The 17,620-nt window shown below is 36.0% G+C and overlaps 1 protein-coding gene across 3 annotated transcripts in view; it reads right to left on the bottom strand.

The window, feature by feature from the left end:
* Positions 1 to 437: 437 nt before the first annotated feature.
* Positions 438 to 17,620, bottom strand: part of LOC114248347 (uncharacterized) — a 138,833-nt gene continuing 121,650 nt past the window's right edge. For all 3 annotated transcript variants that reach the window (XM_028181558.2, XM_089740334.1, XM_089740335.1), the window contains 2 exons: positions 11,889 to 11,960; positions 438 to 1,129 (listed from right to left, as the gene is read on the bottom strand). In XM_028181558.2, coding sequence (XP_028037359.2) covers positions 1,041 to 1,129; positions 11,889 to 11,960 — 161 coding nt within the window. In that variant the 3' untranslated portion in view covers positions 438 to 1,040. The remainder of the gene's footprint in view (positions 1,130 to 11,888; positions 11,961 to 17,620) is intronic.

The raw sequence follows: 17,620 nt of genomic DNA on the forward strand, positions 1-17,620 counted from the left end.
CCTCCATCGAACAGAGGGAACAAGCGGTGACAATACTTTAATGTATCAATCAATATTCGAATTCTATAAAGTTGATTGGTTACTGGATATACGTAACCCACATGGGTGCTATAAAAGGTTTATTCATGCTCTTTCAAGCCCAGTAGATCCATAATAATATGAAATTTCAACCTCCTGTAATGAGGTGGGGGAAAGAATGTACCATGCGATATGTATCGGCTTTGGTGAGGCTTCCCACCTAAATGAAAACGAATAGAAGAAAAAAAACCCAGTAAATACTAGAAGATAATGTATAATTATTTACTTAAATGACATCTGCATCATGAATAAAACATCTGAATGCCTTTATAGTTGTCAAAACTATGTCCTGCTACGTGTACTTTCAATTGATAACATTGTTGGTTTGTTACGAAGATTGGTGTAATAAAAAGCAGACATTCTAATTAACATTATTTATTTAATGTTGACAAATCTACAATAGTAAGAGTTAAGTACACTCGAATACAAGGAATTGTCGATTGGTATAAAATGTTAGATTTGTAGTAATAATACCTTGCTGATCTTGGTTCTTTATAAAGTACACTTCAAGATCGTAACTAATTGATTGTGTTGAAATATTATACTGTAGTGTTACTTATAGAATAATAAAATCAAAACTTTACTCGAAATTAGCAAACAGGCTAAAATGAATGCCATATTTTTATTCTACTTGGTTATCTACATTTCTACACTTCTATAAGAAATTATTGAATTAAATACAAACACGAGTTAATTCTTACAAATAAATTATGTCGAATAACCATTCAAAAACCAATATACACGTGTTAATCAAATATTATATTGCAATTTTTACGTAACTTACTTTAGAAAGATGATAATGATATTGCAAGCAATTCAAATTCATGTTCTGTAAATGAGAAAATCATTTTACCCTTTCATAAATACCCAATGATTTATAATTCGCCATCGTACTAGATGTGTTGAAATACTAAAGCTTCCTAACGACTTAATAGTAAAATTATCGTAATTTGGTCAATTTTTCACGGGTGTTCCAATGAATAATGGCGCGATTTCTTCCAGAGACTTCTGAAAAATCCTTTTCGTTGTTTTTGACCTGGGTGTTCCTCTCCTGTTGAAAAAAAAAACAAAAGATTACTTAGTGTATTCACAATTTTTTTAGGTATTTGTTAAGATGCCACTAATCGATTACATAGCTATACTCTTACAAAAAAAAGTGCTAAATAACAAGTGTTACAACCGAAGGCGCAAAAAGCGTTCTTTTTTTAGTTACAAAAATTGTCTTCCGAATTAGATGTATGTATTAATCGCATTCGTAGCACCTCTTGACTAATGGGATATATAGGCAATGTAAGTTTAAAAAATCCCTTTCTTTATTACGATTAGAATATAAATAGGTAATTAACCCTTTGACTGCCATGTGGGTCACTGAAGTTATTACGTTGATTTCTGTTAATAAGCGCCTAGATTGACTAACGTTGACTAGTTTGTTAATGTATGTTTTAGTCTTTTAGGTCTCTTAGTTTACTAGATATTCCGGCGCCTTTGTAACCGAAATCGACATAATTACTTCAGTGCTCCGCGTAGGGCACCGGTGACCTAAACGGCAGTCAAAAGGATAAAGAGATATTTGAAGTATTTGAACCATCAATTCCATTGATTTGAAGGTTACTGGTCACATCTGATGTTAGCCGTAGCCGTAATTAAAATAGGTATGCAAGAAGCATACATACATAGAATCGCAAAAAGTAAGTCACTAATGGCTCAGACAAAAATAACTGGGTAAGCAGTAAGAATCCAGCACGTGTCCTAAATATTTTGCACGCTTCCTAAAATAGATTTACCACATTTAATATTGTAGCAAAGCATTATAATGGTATTAATGCTGTCTTAGTAGATTTTAAGATAATATATATAATATATACAAGTATACAATACTAGCTTGGTAATTTTTAATATTTATTAAAATAAAGAAAATCAATAAACTCGCGAAACCAATTGTAAGGGGTTTTTCCTAATCACCACATTATCGATTAAACTCTATTTTCGGTCTATTTTTACATACTGCGTCATCGACTACACTATTTGTGGCTAACATAGAGGAGGTCGGGTTATTTCAAGTTCACTATTTAGACTTCCCGCAAAGATAAGAACAACATGTTGTGCATTATTGAAATATAAAAACTTATGCCATTCTGCACATTGTATTAGACGCCTTTTAAACAAGTATTTTATTAAAAGGAGCTTTTATTTTGTTCCATCTAAACGTCAATTTAGGTATCAGAACATTTATCAAAAAAAGTTTTAGCCTAGAGATTTTAGTTTTATTTAAACTTAAAAACTCAAAAAATGCACGCTTCTGTCCACAGAACATGGAAATATATTTAGCGTTAGCTCTTAATTTCGGCATGTAATCAAAAAAGGAAGCTTTAAATTGATTACTAATTGAATTATCAAATATTCTGTTTTTAAATTAATGAATCGACTATTATTCGAGGATTTATTTGAGCATTCGTATTAACGCAGTCGGAGAAGTGATAAGAGGGGCGCAAGGCAAGCGGGGTTCAAGCGTGCGGGATGTAGGGGTCGATGACACGTCGGTGAAGGGCAGTGAGGTCGGTGCGTTCGCTTTCGTAGGCGCGAGGCGGGCGGCGCGGCGGCGCGCGGCGATGTCGGCCCGTATTGATCGCAGCTTCACAGCACAGCCTCCGCAGTCGACACGAGCTACCTACTTGGCTCCTATTACAGCTACTTATATAATTCCATTCGGTTAACCAACACCAACAGAAATACATTTATTTGACAATGCCTACTAATTATCACATTACCGAGAAGCCTTTTACTATGATTTAAATTTTATCCAAAATAACTTCAATTTTCCGTTTAATAAGTTTCCTTTTATTATTTTAAGAATGTAACAAACGAGCCCTTAAACTGATTAGTGTTTCATTGAACTTGTTGGTTTTTTTGTCTTATTTGTAACTTCCTCATTTGATAATAGTTTTTTTTTTCGTATTAATAATGATACCACTCCGCATCCCAATTATCCCTCTCAACCACTACAATATGCCAGATACTTTCGTTTTATAACACTATTTTGGATGTAAGGTGAGAAATGAGTCAGTGCGGAGTTCGCTCTATATCTGCCTGATCATGCATTCTGCTTTAATAAATTGTTGAACCAATGCAATTGAAACTTTGTGTCAATGGGGTCTTGGCTTTATCAATTATCAACCGCTCAACACTAGTGAGAAAACTTCACGACTTTAAAAGTTCATATTCCATCCACTTGTGACTTAAATAAAAATCAATATAGAAGTTTGTGTCCGTGGGATTTTAATTTATTTATGGATAAATTTATTTATGTGCAGTTGATTTTTTGTTGAATGTTATCTTTTACATCCATGTTGTATGAAGTTTTCGGGTAAAACTGTGACACGAACATGAAAAAATATGTATAAAAAATACATTGTTGCTTTTTAGCCAGATAAGTTACTTTGACATTTGACGCTATGGAACCCAAAAAAATATCGCGTAATTACTGTTCACTGTCGTTTTTTTCCCCCATAAAATGTAACTCAAACACTAAACAATAATTATTTAATTAAAAGGAACGACACTAAACTGAATTACAAATGCGACATTCTTCTGCAAAATGTTGATAACCGCGCCCTAGTTTCAAATACCAATGTTAGTTGTGAGACTTAGATTATCCTTAAAACTTCGACTGTACAATTAATTAGTGTCGATACAGCATAAAGGAAAATAACTACATATTTATTGGTCGGTTGCATGCATTTGGATGCAACCACCGCACGGTGCCCGATATTATATCTATCTGAAATACGATATTCCAATGTATCTACCACATTCAGTTCACTATATTCAGAATAACTCTAGATGTAAACTAGGCGATCTTAGGTACGTTAGCTTCTTGTTTCCTTTTGTATTGCTTTAAAGGGCGCATGAGCCACAAAAATTGCTTATAATTTACTACCGGAACCCATACATAGCGCCACGTGAATGCCCCCACTCACGTTCAAACACCAGGCGGAAGTCTAAATCGTAAAGTTTAAGGGCAGTTCAATTCTTCAAACCAAAGGACATGACTACTACGCGGCAGAGATAGATTGAACTGGAAATGCGTCCTACACCATCAATAATAATATGTTTAATTTACGCCTAGATTAGTATGTAGAGATCAATTGTGGTAACTGCCTGAGTAGCAGTTTTTAATTGGTGAAGAAATATGTGTTTGTAACGATGGTGTTATTGTATTTAAAATATAATAGCAGGTATCGTTTGATCCTACCTACTGTAAATGTTCCTCTTTATCTCAGAGTAACGGATTGGTGAAATAGAGCATAGCCGAGTTCAATATAGGTTGATGTTGCAAAGTCATCAAAGGTTTCCCACAGAGCGGTCGGAGTATTTAATAAATATTGACTTAAAAATTAAAACTTTATTGGAAACTTTATTAACTTTACTAGCGACCCGCCCTCGCTTCGCTTCGGAAACATTAAAAAATACATGAAACCAAAAAAAATAAAAAAAAAGTAGCCTATGTTCATCAGGGACAATGTCGGCTTCTAATGGAAAAAGAATTTTTCAAATCGGTCCAGTAGTTTCGGAGCCTATTCGAAACAAACAAACAAACAAATCTTTCCTCTTTATAATATTAGTATAGAGTATAGATTATTGACAATTAACTTCAATTAATTATTAACTTTGTTCATATTTATTTTAGTAAACAATGATGGCAATGCTGTTAACCTGTTAGGTTATGCTGTTAACCTCGTGAGTTATGCCAGTGTAACCGGGCGAGTCGGTGAGCTCACGGCTCTATCCTGACGACGTTGCAAACACTAGCCTTAGCAAGACCAGTGATTCGCAGAATCTGCCACCGGATCGGAAACGCGACACATAGAGAAGATCCGGCGAGAAACTCAGTGGACTGTATCTGAGGGTTAATTTTCTCGCCAAGCCCTTTCGCAAGCGACGGGGAGGAGCTTGGGGACCACGCTACAGTTACTAAATGAAACTAGCAGTTATTAATTACTGCGAACGTAAATGCGAATTTAAGCCATTAGTTTTTAATACCGAGAGAGAATAATATCCACCATACCGAAATATTTTAAGAGAAATAACAATTTTATTAGTATACATGTGCTAATATAAAAAAAAAATCTGTGGCCTGAAATCCTTTCTCTGAACAATTTTAAACTCGATCTTGTGTGATCGATTTGAGATTAATCGATTGCTCTAATCTTTGAATAACCACACGAAACAAAGTAGGTACTTACAGGAAAACGTGATATTTGTTATTCTGAGCACAGACATCACGATAATATAAGTGGACTTTATACATAATTAAGGGCATTGTTCGTCTTAATCAATGTTTTATTTGTTCATAATAATCGATATTGTTACAAAATTACTTATTGTCATTATGATATTCGAACGTTCTAACATAAGACTGGGTATGCACTGTTGAAGATGCTGCAGACCATACGCGATTTTAACACGATAGCTCGATGCACTAATTAGCAACGTGAAAGGCGAATAAACAATATTTACCGGTTGTGCAAAATGTAAAACTAATTGGATTTCAAAACGAGTGCATAGCAATACAGTAGAGAAACTGAACAATAATTTGAAAAATTAGCTTTCACCGAACGCGTTGCCAAAAAAATTCCTTGTAAATTTCATGTTAAATTATTTCAAATAGAAAAAGTAGCTATCTATTCCGAAATTGTAAATTTAATTTAATTACAAACTTACAATGGTTTATTAATTATCTGTTAATCGGTGGTATTTTATGAACTATACATAATATACCTAATAAAGTATATAAAACTAATTCACTTAACTCACAAATAAAATATTTTTGTGTTGTGGTTTACCTACTTGTTTTTTTTTGTTGTAATTACATTTTACAATAGTTTGAACAGCATGGAGTAGATAAATGTCGAGCTTTTGGATTAACAGAGGAACCTCAATTCTTGCAAGTTTTGCCTTGTATATATTTCATAAAGGGTGGCGGAATTCATGTTGCAATGTTTATGAGTTGCAGTAACCACTCATCACCAGACGAGATATAAGCTGGTTCAACGATCTAGCAACATAAAAGCATCAGGTGAGCCATACACTCATCTGCCTACCAAGGCAATAAAATAAGAAATTAATCGGGACTAAATCGTTCGTAACCTGCATTTAATTCTAACAAATACATTAACAGAAGAACAGTAGATAATGTTACATTTTTATTGGCTTTATTTTTAAGTGTCTAGCATTCGAAATATACTTTAAAACGATAATGAGTAAGGAGTTATCTAAAGAAAACTGACATTGAAATGTAGGTACATTTATGTAGCGGTAAAATATGAAAAGATACGCATCATCCGCCTTTAGTTGTTTGTTTAAATATATATAGTTTTTAAGGTATTTGATCGAAAACCCCGACCAATTAATGTAAATAACTAATGTAACTAACTTAACTGAGACCTTAGAAGTCATATCTCAGGGTGGGTGGTGGCATTATAAATGTCAATGGGCTCCGGTAACCACTTAATACCAGGTGGGCTGTGAGCTCGTCCACCAATCTATGCAAAAAAAACTATTGTTACAGTATTTTTTGATTAATTGTTCTCATGTTTTAGGTAGGTACCGTTCGGGGTTATAGTACGTCCTATCACCAGTAATTATGTATACGTTGGCAATCATGTTTTAGTACCCAGAGAACGCTGTTGCCCACTCTTCGATGAATCCCATAATCGCCTTACGACACCTACGGGAAGAAATGGTGTCATGCTATTTTAGGTTGACACCATGCAGCCAATTTATGTAGATAAAATTGGTAAATACGAGTATTCTGTTATGTTATTGAATGATCAAAAATCATCACGGGTAGCATTGGGACTTTACATTTTAATTTTTTATTTAGGTAATAGTTAGTTGAAGATGTATAGTATAGACCACTAACATTGTGTAATGTTGTAATAAAAAGTGGCGATCCCTCTGGTTTTTCAACGAATATTAAGCAATATGTGTTGCATGTTTCAGAGACAAGATAGAATCAGTTACATTCTGTCTATGTTCTAGAATTAATTGAGATCGATATACGCACTGAGTTACGCATATGAGGTTTGTAGTCTCAATTGCATTGAATTGAAGACTACTTTAATTGGAAGACATGGTATCGCGGCAGAACCAGGGATAATGGTACTTTGCCCTACAGGAATTACTTAGGAGAAACGAATTAATGAACAGTAGTAGCAGGTAGTACAGTTAGCTCAATCCCGGATTGTATACTCGACTTTAGCTTCTGTTAAATACCACAAAATCTTGTTGGCCTCTCTCCTCATCATCTGGCCTCAACTCAGTTGATGTCGAACGATTATACTCACTGGGTGTTGTTGTTTAGAATTTGTGTATTAAATGTGAGATTTGTTGAAATTGTTGTTAGCGGAACAAAATATCATATCAATACTAATACAACAAGTTGATGCGACAAGGTAAATATTAGTCGGACTCTGAGTAATCAATATAAAATTATTCATCGTTACTATATTCGGTAACGGGTTGTGAATAAGCAGATAAATATGTAGCTTAAATCAATTACGGGAAAATTAAAGTATTATTAAAATGTAAACGAAAAAACACATTGTATCACTGGTTAGTCTCTCGGAAAGATGTTAACATGAAGATGTTAAAATAATAATTACAAACAAGCTTTGAATTGAGAAACAAGTTCGTAAAAAAGACAGACCAAATGTATTTGCGGCAAGCCGATATGAATTATTAATTGTACACAAACGGTAGGTAGGTACATATGTGCGCTGTAAGTAAGTTCGTTGACTTCACTACTATGACACTATCACGCTTGCGTTTATAATGAGTATTCTATCAAATTATTTACGCCACCTCCAGTCTTGAAATAAAAATGTAAATGGTCTAAATATATGTACATTACGTTATTAAAAAAGGTCGGGTTTCCAGTTGTATTGTTGGTACATTATCTTAGTTACCTTGGTAACTAATTTCTTTTGAATTTGTTAGCCGATTGTTATTACTAAATGTGTTATCGGTGAAACTGTACCATAAAATTTTGCGCCAACGTTGCTGCTAAGTTTTGAGACGATAATTTTTTTAGAGTTTTATATTTTTTTGTCTCTGTTTTCAACAAACATATTTTTAGTGAAAAATACCAATAGGTTGGACTTGATCTTTTAAGTCGATTTTGAAATTCATTCTGGCAAGTTCTATTAGCTATACATTTTAAAGTAGAAAAAAAGAATACAAGACACCTAATACATTTGTATACACAAATAAGTATTAACACTGGAACCGATCCAAATTGTGTGTAAATCGCGTGTATGTTTACCAGCTGCTGTGGGCTAGGAATAAATATAAAAGCCAATAGGCGTCTATAAAGGCGTTAAAATCAGAGGAAATACCTACTAGCCGCTGGAGTTTTGTAATCCGATCTTGCCAAATTCAGCATTTAGTTAATGTCGTCTTTTGGTGATCGAGCAACGACTGACAATATCATTAACAACATTGAATAATTATAATAATAATTACATTGAATACATTACACTGCATTACATGAACATTATGGTAAGTTTTGTATTTGTTATGCCGCCAAAATGTATGTATGACATTTTTATTGGTATAGACGAAACCCGGGTGGGCTCTGAGAACGTCTGCACATTGGCAGCAAAAAACCGGGACAACACAATTCTCACTAATTAACTTTTTTTTTCCTATTCTAGTAACCTCGAGGGGCTATTCTAGATTCACCGAGCTAGTAGGTGACACTCACGGGGCTCAAACCGAAGTGTTGCTAACACTGGCCCTAGCAAGAGCAGTGCTTCGCAGATCTACCACCAGATCGGAAACGCGACCCACTGAGAAGATCCGGCGAGAAACTCAGTAGGGTAACTAATTAACATTGAAATTAGAATCTCTTTTTTTCCCACCTATTCTAATAGCCTTGAGAGGCTATTTCAGCTTCACCCTAACGTGTAAGTGAGCTCACGGAGCTCAAACCGGAAGTGTTGCTAGTACTGGCCCTAGCAAAAGCAGTGCTTCTCAGAATCTACCACCGAATCGGAAACGCGACCCACTGAGAAGATCCGGCGAGAAACTCAGTGGGCTGTGTCTATGGGTTAATTTACTTGTAGAGTCCTTCGTCGCAAGCGACGGGTTCGGCGAGGACGGTGACCAGTGCTTGAGGTGCCTAAAAGCACCGTTAATGGATCGGGAGGATTCGTAATGACGCGTTTAGGGCAACGTCAACTGTTTACCATTCGGTCCACAGGATCGGGTATGTAATTTCCGGCGGCCACGACAAGAGGGTTTTCGTGTCGTGCCATCTTCCCAAAGTGACGCAATGATGCCGACTGTATATACTTACTGAGTCAAGCTCCAGATCATCATGGAGATCCACATTCCTTAGCAACCATGGTGCTCCGACGGCTATCTTGCAAAAAGTGAATTGAATGACTTGAAGGGGTTTCAGGTTAGGGCGGGCCGCGTGAGCGAACACTACACTTGCATAGGTCATGAATATAATCTCAACAAATACGTAGACCTGAACACTCGTGAACGTATTTCACTTTATGATAATGTACGAAGAGAAAGCATGAATCCTATTTCGAAGTTGCATTTCTAAGTTTCAAAAAAAAAATTCGAATCAAAAATTAACTTTTTCCTCTTTGTCACATGTTTTTTTTTTTGTAGACGGTTAAGCATTTAACTGATAAAGTAGGCGCGACGTTATCTATGCTGACGATAGGGACTCAACAATTAACGAATACCTAGAGACTTGTATCATACATTCACATAAAGCAGTAATGGACTTGAGGACACAACCAATTAGTGAACAGTTCACTCCGTCCGATATAGTGGAGTTTGTTGTGTACATGATGTCATCTACTCCTAAATTCTTGCAATGTTAAGCCTTTTCTGGGATAAAATATTTATGACTTAGTATAATAATAATAAAGCTCAGATCGTTTTAAATTTATTTTCAAATATGTATTCGGAATTTAGTCTTTAAATTATTTGAAGTTTCTATAGTGTTCTATTCGTTCTATCTCGTCAATTTTTTTTTGTATTACGCACACTTTGGCTCGGTAAGGGTTGAAGTATTGATTATTCGCAGACCGCCTACTCTGTGAGTCAAGCTAGACTTTTTATTCGCATACGTCGGGACGCGAGAAACAGTCTCCAATGATATTGACTGTATATTTAAGTATTTTGCTAATATATTACCGCTGTGAGTAATCAAGAACGTACTTAGGAAAACTTTGTATACAAAGGACTCTCATGAAACTGAAATCATAATGGCTAATCAAAATGCTCAGTCTCGCAGCTGTGAAGGCACGTGTAATGCGGAGGTGAAATTTAATTGCATTGACTTTTCATACAAACTTTAAATTAGCCAGTCGAATGCGCCCTAGGCAGAATTAGGGTTCGTTCAAAAATAAAATAAAAAACCTTTACAAAACAAAAACTATTATGAAAACAATTCTCTTATCAAATTACAGTAATAGTTATCGTTATGAAATAGTAACGGAGTTTAGACATGATAGACGGAAGTCCAGATATGAGGGCGTTGCGTTCGTTCTGTTGATACAACACGTCCATCATGTCGAAATTGTTTCCATGTTCCATTATCAAACCGTTGTAGTACTACAAGCCGCAGTGTCTTTTAGTAAGCTATCAGGGACGTCTTAAATTAGGCTGGGGCCCTTGGGCACACAAGAATTTGAGGCCCTTTTGGAAAGTAAAAAAGCGAATTATAATAAAAAAAAATTACTGAGTATGACCATTTATTATACTGCCATAATATACGGCCATAATGGCGTAGTATGCCTTATAAATAGGTACCTTCTGATAAGATTACTAATTTGTGAAAAAAGTGTAATGTGCCCGACAAAAATGTTTGAGAATAAATGTGTGAGAGAAATTGTCGGTCCTTAGGGGCCCCCTGAGAATGGAGGCCCTGGGCACGGGCCTCGTGTGCCCTTATGGTAAAGACGGTATTGTAAGCTATAATACATTTATTGTACAATTTATTAATAATACTCGTATAATCGGACTGAGTGGTAGCCAACTATTGCTACGTACCACGATAAGAGCAATTACATTGTTATTGTGCATTAATTATATAATCTAATTAAATAATGTAACACGTTCGTTATTAGCGTTCCTGTTATTGTAATCATTTTGAAACAAACACAAACAACGACGTGCCTTAACACCGGATCTATGTGTTAATTACTGGCCGCTAAGGATGCGGAGTGATTCGTTGATGACCGTAACTCATCATTGACAAAAGAAAACTGCGTCATCGAAGTAATATTGCTTAAATCATATCCGATATATCGTCCGATGTCTAAGTAGTTTCCATGTCTTAGAAATTCGTAACCGTTTTGCTTATAATAATCGTGAATCGCGATGTCAAATATAGATTGTAATTTCCGCAAAATGTGTGGCATGATGGGGTGTCCCGGTGTCTCTGCAGCGAGGGGTGCGGGGTGCGACTGCGCGGCGCAACCCCCGGAGACGCGAACCTCCCGCCCCGGACACTGCTCCCCGCGGGTGTTGGCCCCTCAATCCCCCATTCGAAACTCGATTATTAAACACTGATTCAAGCATTCGTATTTACGACTATAGCTGCAAACTGATTATTATCATCTTCGTCAAAGCTAAATCTGTGCGGTTGAAAACTAAATTTGCTCAAAATTGTAGGAGCGCTATTAATACCTAATAATTTCTTCAGTATACGTTTTAGCAGTTCCTCTTACCTATGAAACAAAATCATTATAATTAGTTTGTAAGTAACATAAAACGTAACTCACCATTCGCAGACCGAGCTGCTGGTGATGTTGCTTCTTTGTTTCGGGAATTTTCTTTCTCCTTGCCATTGTTGCCTGAAACAACGTAATATATCAATTAAAGTATTCAAAAAGTCTTAATGCTTTATGTAAAAACCTACAATTTTTTTCTTTTATTTCATTAAATATGAATAAGACTTATTAAGCAGTAAAAAATAGAAAAGACTCAACGTCTATCCACAACCTATCTACAAAAGATATTGCGGTATTTTGGTCATGTTGCACGCAGGGATACCAGCAATTTGGAACGTCTTGTGGTGACCTGTAAAATCGAGAGAAGATGGCCTAGGGGTAGAGGTCCCAAATGATGGTCGGACCAAATAGCGGAGGAACTAAAAATACCTGTCAGCGACGCACTCCACCAAGCTACAGAACAAGATCGATAGAGACAGCTAGTTGACGGAATCAAACGGACTCACGATCCTCAACAATGAGGGACCGATTGAAGAGAGACTAAAGTATAGATCTTCAATCCTATTTATGCATATAAATAAATTCCTAAGAATTAGTATATCAAAATAGCCCCGGTAAACAAAGGAGCAACGAGCGGACGGTTAGCGTGATATGGACATGTGATGCGTAGAGAGAAGATGCATGTGACTAGCAGATGTATGGAAATGGTAGTGCAAGGTAGAGGGGCAAGAGGTCGATCGAAGAAGACATTTTTTTTTTTTTTCCACAGGAGAAAATCGCCGGATCCCCACCCGCGCGGCAGGTGGGGTATGTGGGAGTTGAACCTCACTAAAAACTCCTGCCGCTCACAACCGGCGCCCTACCTCGGACCGGGCCGGAGCCCAGTCGGGGCTATTGAAACGGCGGGACAGGGTTGACGCAGAGCACATTACATCCATCCCATCGAAGAAGACATGGATGGAGTGTGTGAATGACGATATGAGAGAGAGAGGAGTGTTGAGATGACGGCTGATAGAAGAGAATGGAAGAGAAAAATTAGCTGTGCCACCTAGTGGGATAAGGTGGAGAAAAAGAAGAGAGAAAGAACATAATTAAGAACGTAATTTTGAATGCGTTGATATAACTAATTATTGTACGTGATATTTCGACAGTTTGAACACCACAATCTGACTGCGATAACATACTTATATATTGAAGGATTTGTTGTCACAATAGATTTATTTAACCAAGGGACTTTCGTAATGGTTTCACAAGACAATATTCCTTGAAGACTTGTTCATTAGGAAAAAAACATACCAATAGGCGTAACTAAAAACGGTTAATAATTTTACCACCAAGAAGACTGTTACCTACTCTAAAATAGACGATTGGAATTTATTATCCTGTTTTTATAATTGCATTAAGCGCCTGTGTTTATATTCCCGGTGAAGTGTGAGGGACGTAAAAGTTTGATATTAGTTAAAAGATTATATGTGTCTAATGTATATACATATGTTCATAAACAGCTTTTAACAATCGCCAGCCCGAATAGTCATATCCATAAGCTTAAGCAGTAATAATAAAAATATCCTAAAACTATTGGGAGAATAATGTATTTTCTTAAATAATTACTTATGTTAATATCAGGAATGACTTCGATTTGTGGGCATCAGGCAAACGAAAAAAAAAATATTGTTGTTGTTACACTTATTGATATGAGGGCTTTAATTAAATTGAAATGATGTTGCAATGTATAGATTTAATTGGCACTGCCAGACGGAAAACGTGATTAAAATATTAGGAGTAATATTGTAAATAAGTTAATTTTGTAAAATATAACTGGACTAGAAATAAGTTCACCATTATACCTATAACAAGCGTATATGAGAAACGATGCAAATGCAAATTAAAAGGTAGGTAACTCTCTTCTGCCGAGTTACTTACTGTTACAAATTTTGACAAACATATTTATGAAGTTTATGTAAGTTTTTTTTTTAATAATTCTTAAAAAGTTGACGAAGAAAACCAGAATTATTTTTTTTCCCCTACCTATGCTGATAGCCTTCAGAGGCTTATATCAGCTTCGCCCTAACGCGTAGGTGAGCTCACGGAACTCAAACCGGAGTGTTGCTAACACTGGCCGTAGCAAGAGCAGTGCTTCGCAGAATTTACCACCGGATCGGAAACGCGACCCACTGAGAAGATACAGCGAGAAACTCAGTGGGCAAACTGAATTGTAATAATTGTATTTTAGACTCAGGTTTGAGTAGTTAAATACTAAAACCAAGATACATAAAATACAAAACTATCAACATGTTTCGACTAACGTATCTAAAAACGTTCTACGTTAACGAACAGATAAAAAAAAATGAACCGGAAATATCTGGTGTTTGGTGGAGTAGTGAAGCAGACTACGTCGCAGCACAACGAAGGCGCATTCTCCGATCTCCGGAGGATCCTTTTTGCCGAGTTGCCTGTCCGACCGGTTCCGTCGCGATCGTTCACCCGACAGTTGTTCGCAAATTTTACATCGTCCGACTTTCCTCTGTCTATATTGTTGCAAATAATAGTGCAACCGGGTCAGGTTTGTTCTATCCACATCATAATGCTACAATACGATAAACATCTCCAACTTCACATTCTATGGACATGGTGTAGATAATGCTGTGCCTTGTGACTGTCATCGCATTAGTTAAATACACATATTAAGTATAACAACAGTAGGCAATGAGTATGCTTTTAACGGAGAATATTCTAGAACAACAGTAAGTAATGAATATGTTTTTATCGGAGAACATTCTAGAACAACTGTAGGTGGTAATCTTTCTCATAATTTATTTGTAGTATGAATCATGAACTCCGCAACGACACAAACGTCAAAGTTGTTTATCTTTAAATATTAGTGGCGTGTCGTGTGGTTATTGCTGATAAGAGTGCATAGAAAAAAAGGATGTGTCGGTGCATAGTACGTGATCGAATTGCGATTGTGTGCTGTACGCACGGCCTAAGCACGCCCGCGGCCTTGACAAAGGCGTTGACTCTTACAGACTCATATTCAACATCAACCATCTAATATCGTGCACATGTGTGGTTACTAATAAAATATACGCGGACTTATCAAATTGTTAAATTCGAAACAGTGAAAAATAATTGAATATTAAAGGAAGCCAACACATTAAATTAACTTAAGCACGATTGATAACAAATACATATTTGTAGCGGCATCTATCCACCTCGATTGGAAACTGTTTTACTCTGTCTTACTTCTTGATAACTTGTCTTTCTAACAAAGCGTTTTGTAAATTTATGCCCATAGAGTGTTGTGTACTGTTCTATTTATACTATTCATACAGTACGTATTAAAAATAGGTCTAAAAAACATGTGATAATGAAATAAATGGTCTTAATATGAAATAAGTAATAAAAAGGCAAAGTTTTAATTTTCGGCTCCAAGATTATTCTTTGGCATAGAGAACGGTTCTCTTCGGTGGGTTTCACTAAACATTAAAGCAATTCAATTTAAAAAAAAAAAGATACCAGCTGACCCCAATCAGTTTGATATTTCACATTTGTTTCTGTATAGCATTGCGCTGTCTTCCGACATAACGTTTGCTCGCTTCGCTTCGGAAATTGTAATTTATTATTGATTTCTCCACTATTTAATGGATGTTATTATACATATAAACCTTCCTCTTCAATCACACTATCTATTAAAAAAAACCGCATCAAAATCCGATGCGTAGTTTTAAAGATTTAAGCATACATATGGATATAGGGACAGAGAAAGCGACTTTGGTTTATACTATGTAGTGATACTCTAAGCGTATCCCGATAAATTTGATAAATCAAAGTAAATTAAGTTAATATAGGTCTTAGAGTTATGATATTGTACAAAGTATTTATAGTGTCAGTGCCCATGGTAAAGGAACCTTTTCCGACAGACAATTAGTTGATTAATATGCAATTTAGCGAATGTACGAAGTTTTGAGTGTTGTAGTTTATCACTACATAGTATAAAACAAAGTCGCTTTCTCTGTCCCTATATCTGTCTGTCCCTATGTATGTTTAAATCTTTAAAACTACGCAACGGATTTTGATGTGGTTTTCTTAATAGATAGAGTGATTGAAGAGGAAGGTTTATATGTATAATAACATCCATTAAATAGTGGAGAAATCAATAATAAATTACATTTTCCGAAGCGAAGCGAGGGCGGGTCGCTAGTAATCAATAATGTTATAATTTTATAATATTACAGATGTTATTATACTTCACAGCGAACGAATGTGACACAGAAGCTGCATGCGAGGTATCATGTGTGCACAGGTGTAACCGAGTAGGTATGCGATATGTGGGTGATGGCCGAATACTTGTGTGAGAACTACACTGTCTGAAGACGGATTTCAATATAAATTACTAAGAGTCTAAAGATCGGTTAGTTTTAAATAGAAAAAGGTTGCGTTTCGGTTTGAAGGGTGGTTAGCCGTTGTAACTATACTGAGACCTGAGAACTTATATCTCAAGGTGGGTGGCGCATTTACGTTGCAGATGTCTATGGGCCCCAGTAACCACTTGGCACCGGGTGGGCTGTGAGCTGGTCCCCCAACTAAGCAATAAAAAAAAAAGAAAAACAACATTACGTATTCATTAGTTTAATTGTGCTTTAAGAACGTGACATTTGTCTAGTATTATCTTTCATTTGGCATCCTGGACAAGTTCCCATAGATTTGAGATACCGTAGGTGAAGGGAGAGATGTGCTCCGCACTAAACACTTCAAAATGGGGGACCTTTGCCTTTTCATGAGTTTTGTCTCATGCGAGGTTCGGGCGTGGGTTTTTGAGCGACAGTTTAGTCGGTTAGACTCCGATATGGCCCGCCCGCCATCCCCAGTGGAGGGCGGACGTCCGACAATTTCCTCCTGACCAAAAAAATCAGCGTAGTACCTGTCAGAACACAAATCGGTAACCGATTACCAAAGATTGCGAACCAAAACATATTATTCAGTAAAAACCACTGATGTTGATTGACCACATTCATTACTGCTTTTGCATGTTTCCTATGTAAAAAAAGTGTTGTGCTATTTATTCCACAGTCAAAGCAGGTGGCCAATGTCCTCAAGTGCCCATTGTCTCAAATAAATACTAAAGCCCTGTAATTAAGCTACTCATTTTGTAAGCGAAAGGAGTTTGATGTCACGAAATTTGTTTTTTCGGAAATTAAATTGCTCCTGCTTGGTTTCCTAATTTTAAATCTATAATCAATATGTCTCTTCTTCCATATGTCTATATATCAATCTCTCAAAACATCTTAAATAGTTTTAAATAACAAAGATACTATTCGGCCGGTCATCAATAGTCAAAGACGTACCTACATATTTCTTTTAAAACGTTTTCTAATCTGCTTTCTGTCCACTTAGGTATCCTAAATGGAATTTGGTGTTGGTACAGAAAATCAGTTTTCTACCGAGAATAGAGACAAGGGGGTCGCGGGTTCGAATCCCGCCAAGGGAAGATATTTGTATGATAAATTATAAATGTCTTTTCCAGGGTTATGGATGTATATTAAATATATGTATGTGTATAATAAAAATCTTACATTTATATCCGTTATCTGGTACCTGTAACACAAGTTCTTTACGAACTTATCACGGGACCAGTTAACGTGGCGTGATTGTTAGTAAATATTTATTTATTTATTTGTTTAGTTTTTGTACGTACGTGTTCATATTTTTAAAGCAAAATAAATTTGTTTCATATTTTTGTAAGTGACATGAGCAGCTAGCTCTGTTCTATTATTATCAGACTT

Source organism: Bombyx mandarina, chromosome 04 (genome assembly GCF_030267445.1).
Source record: "Bombyx mandarina strain Sakado chromosome 04, ASM3026744v2".
NCBI lineage: Eukaryota > Metazoa > Arthropoda > Insecta > Lepidoptera > Bombycidae > Bombyx > Bombyx mandarina.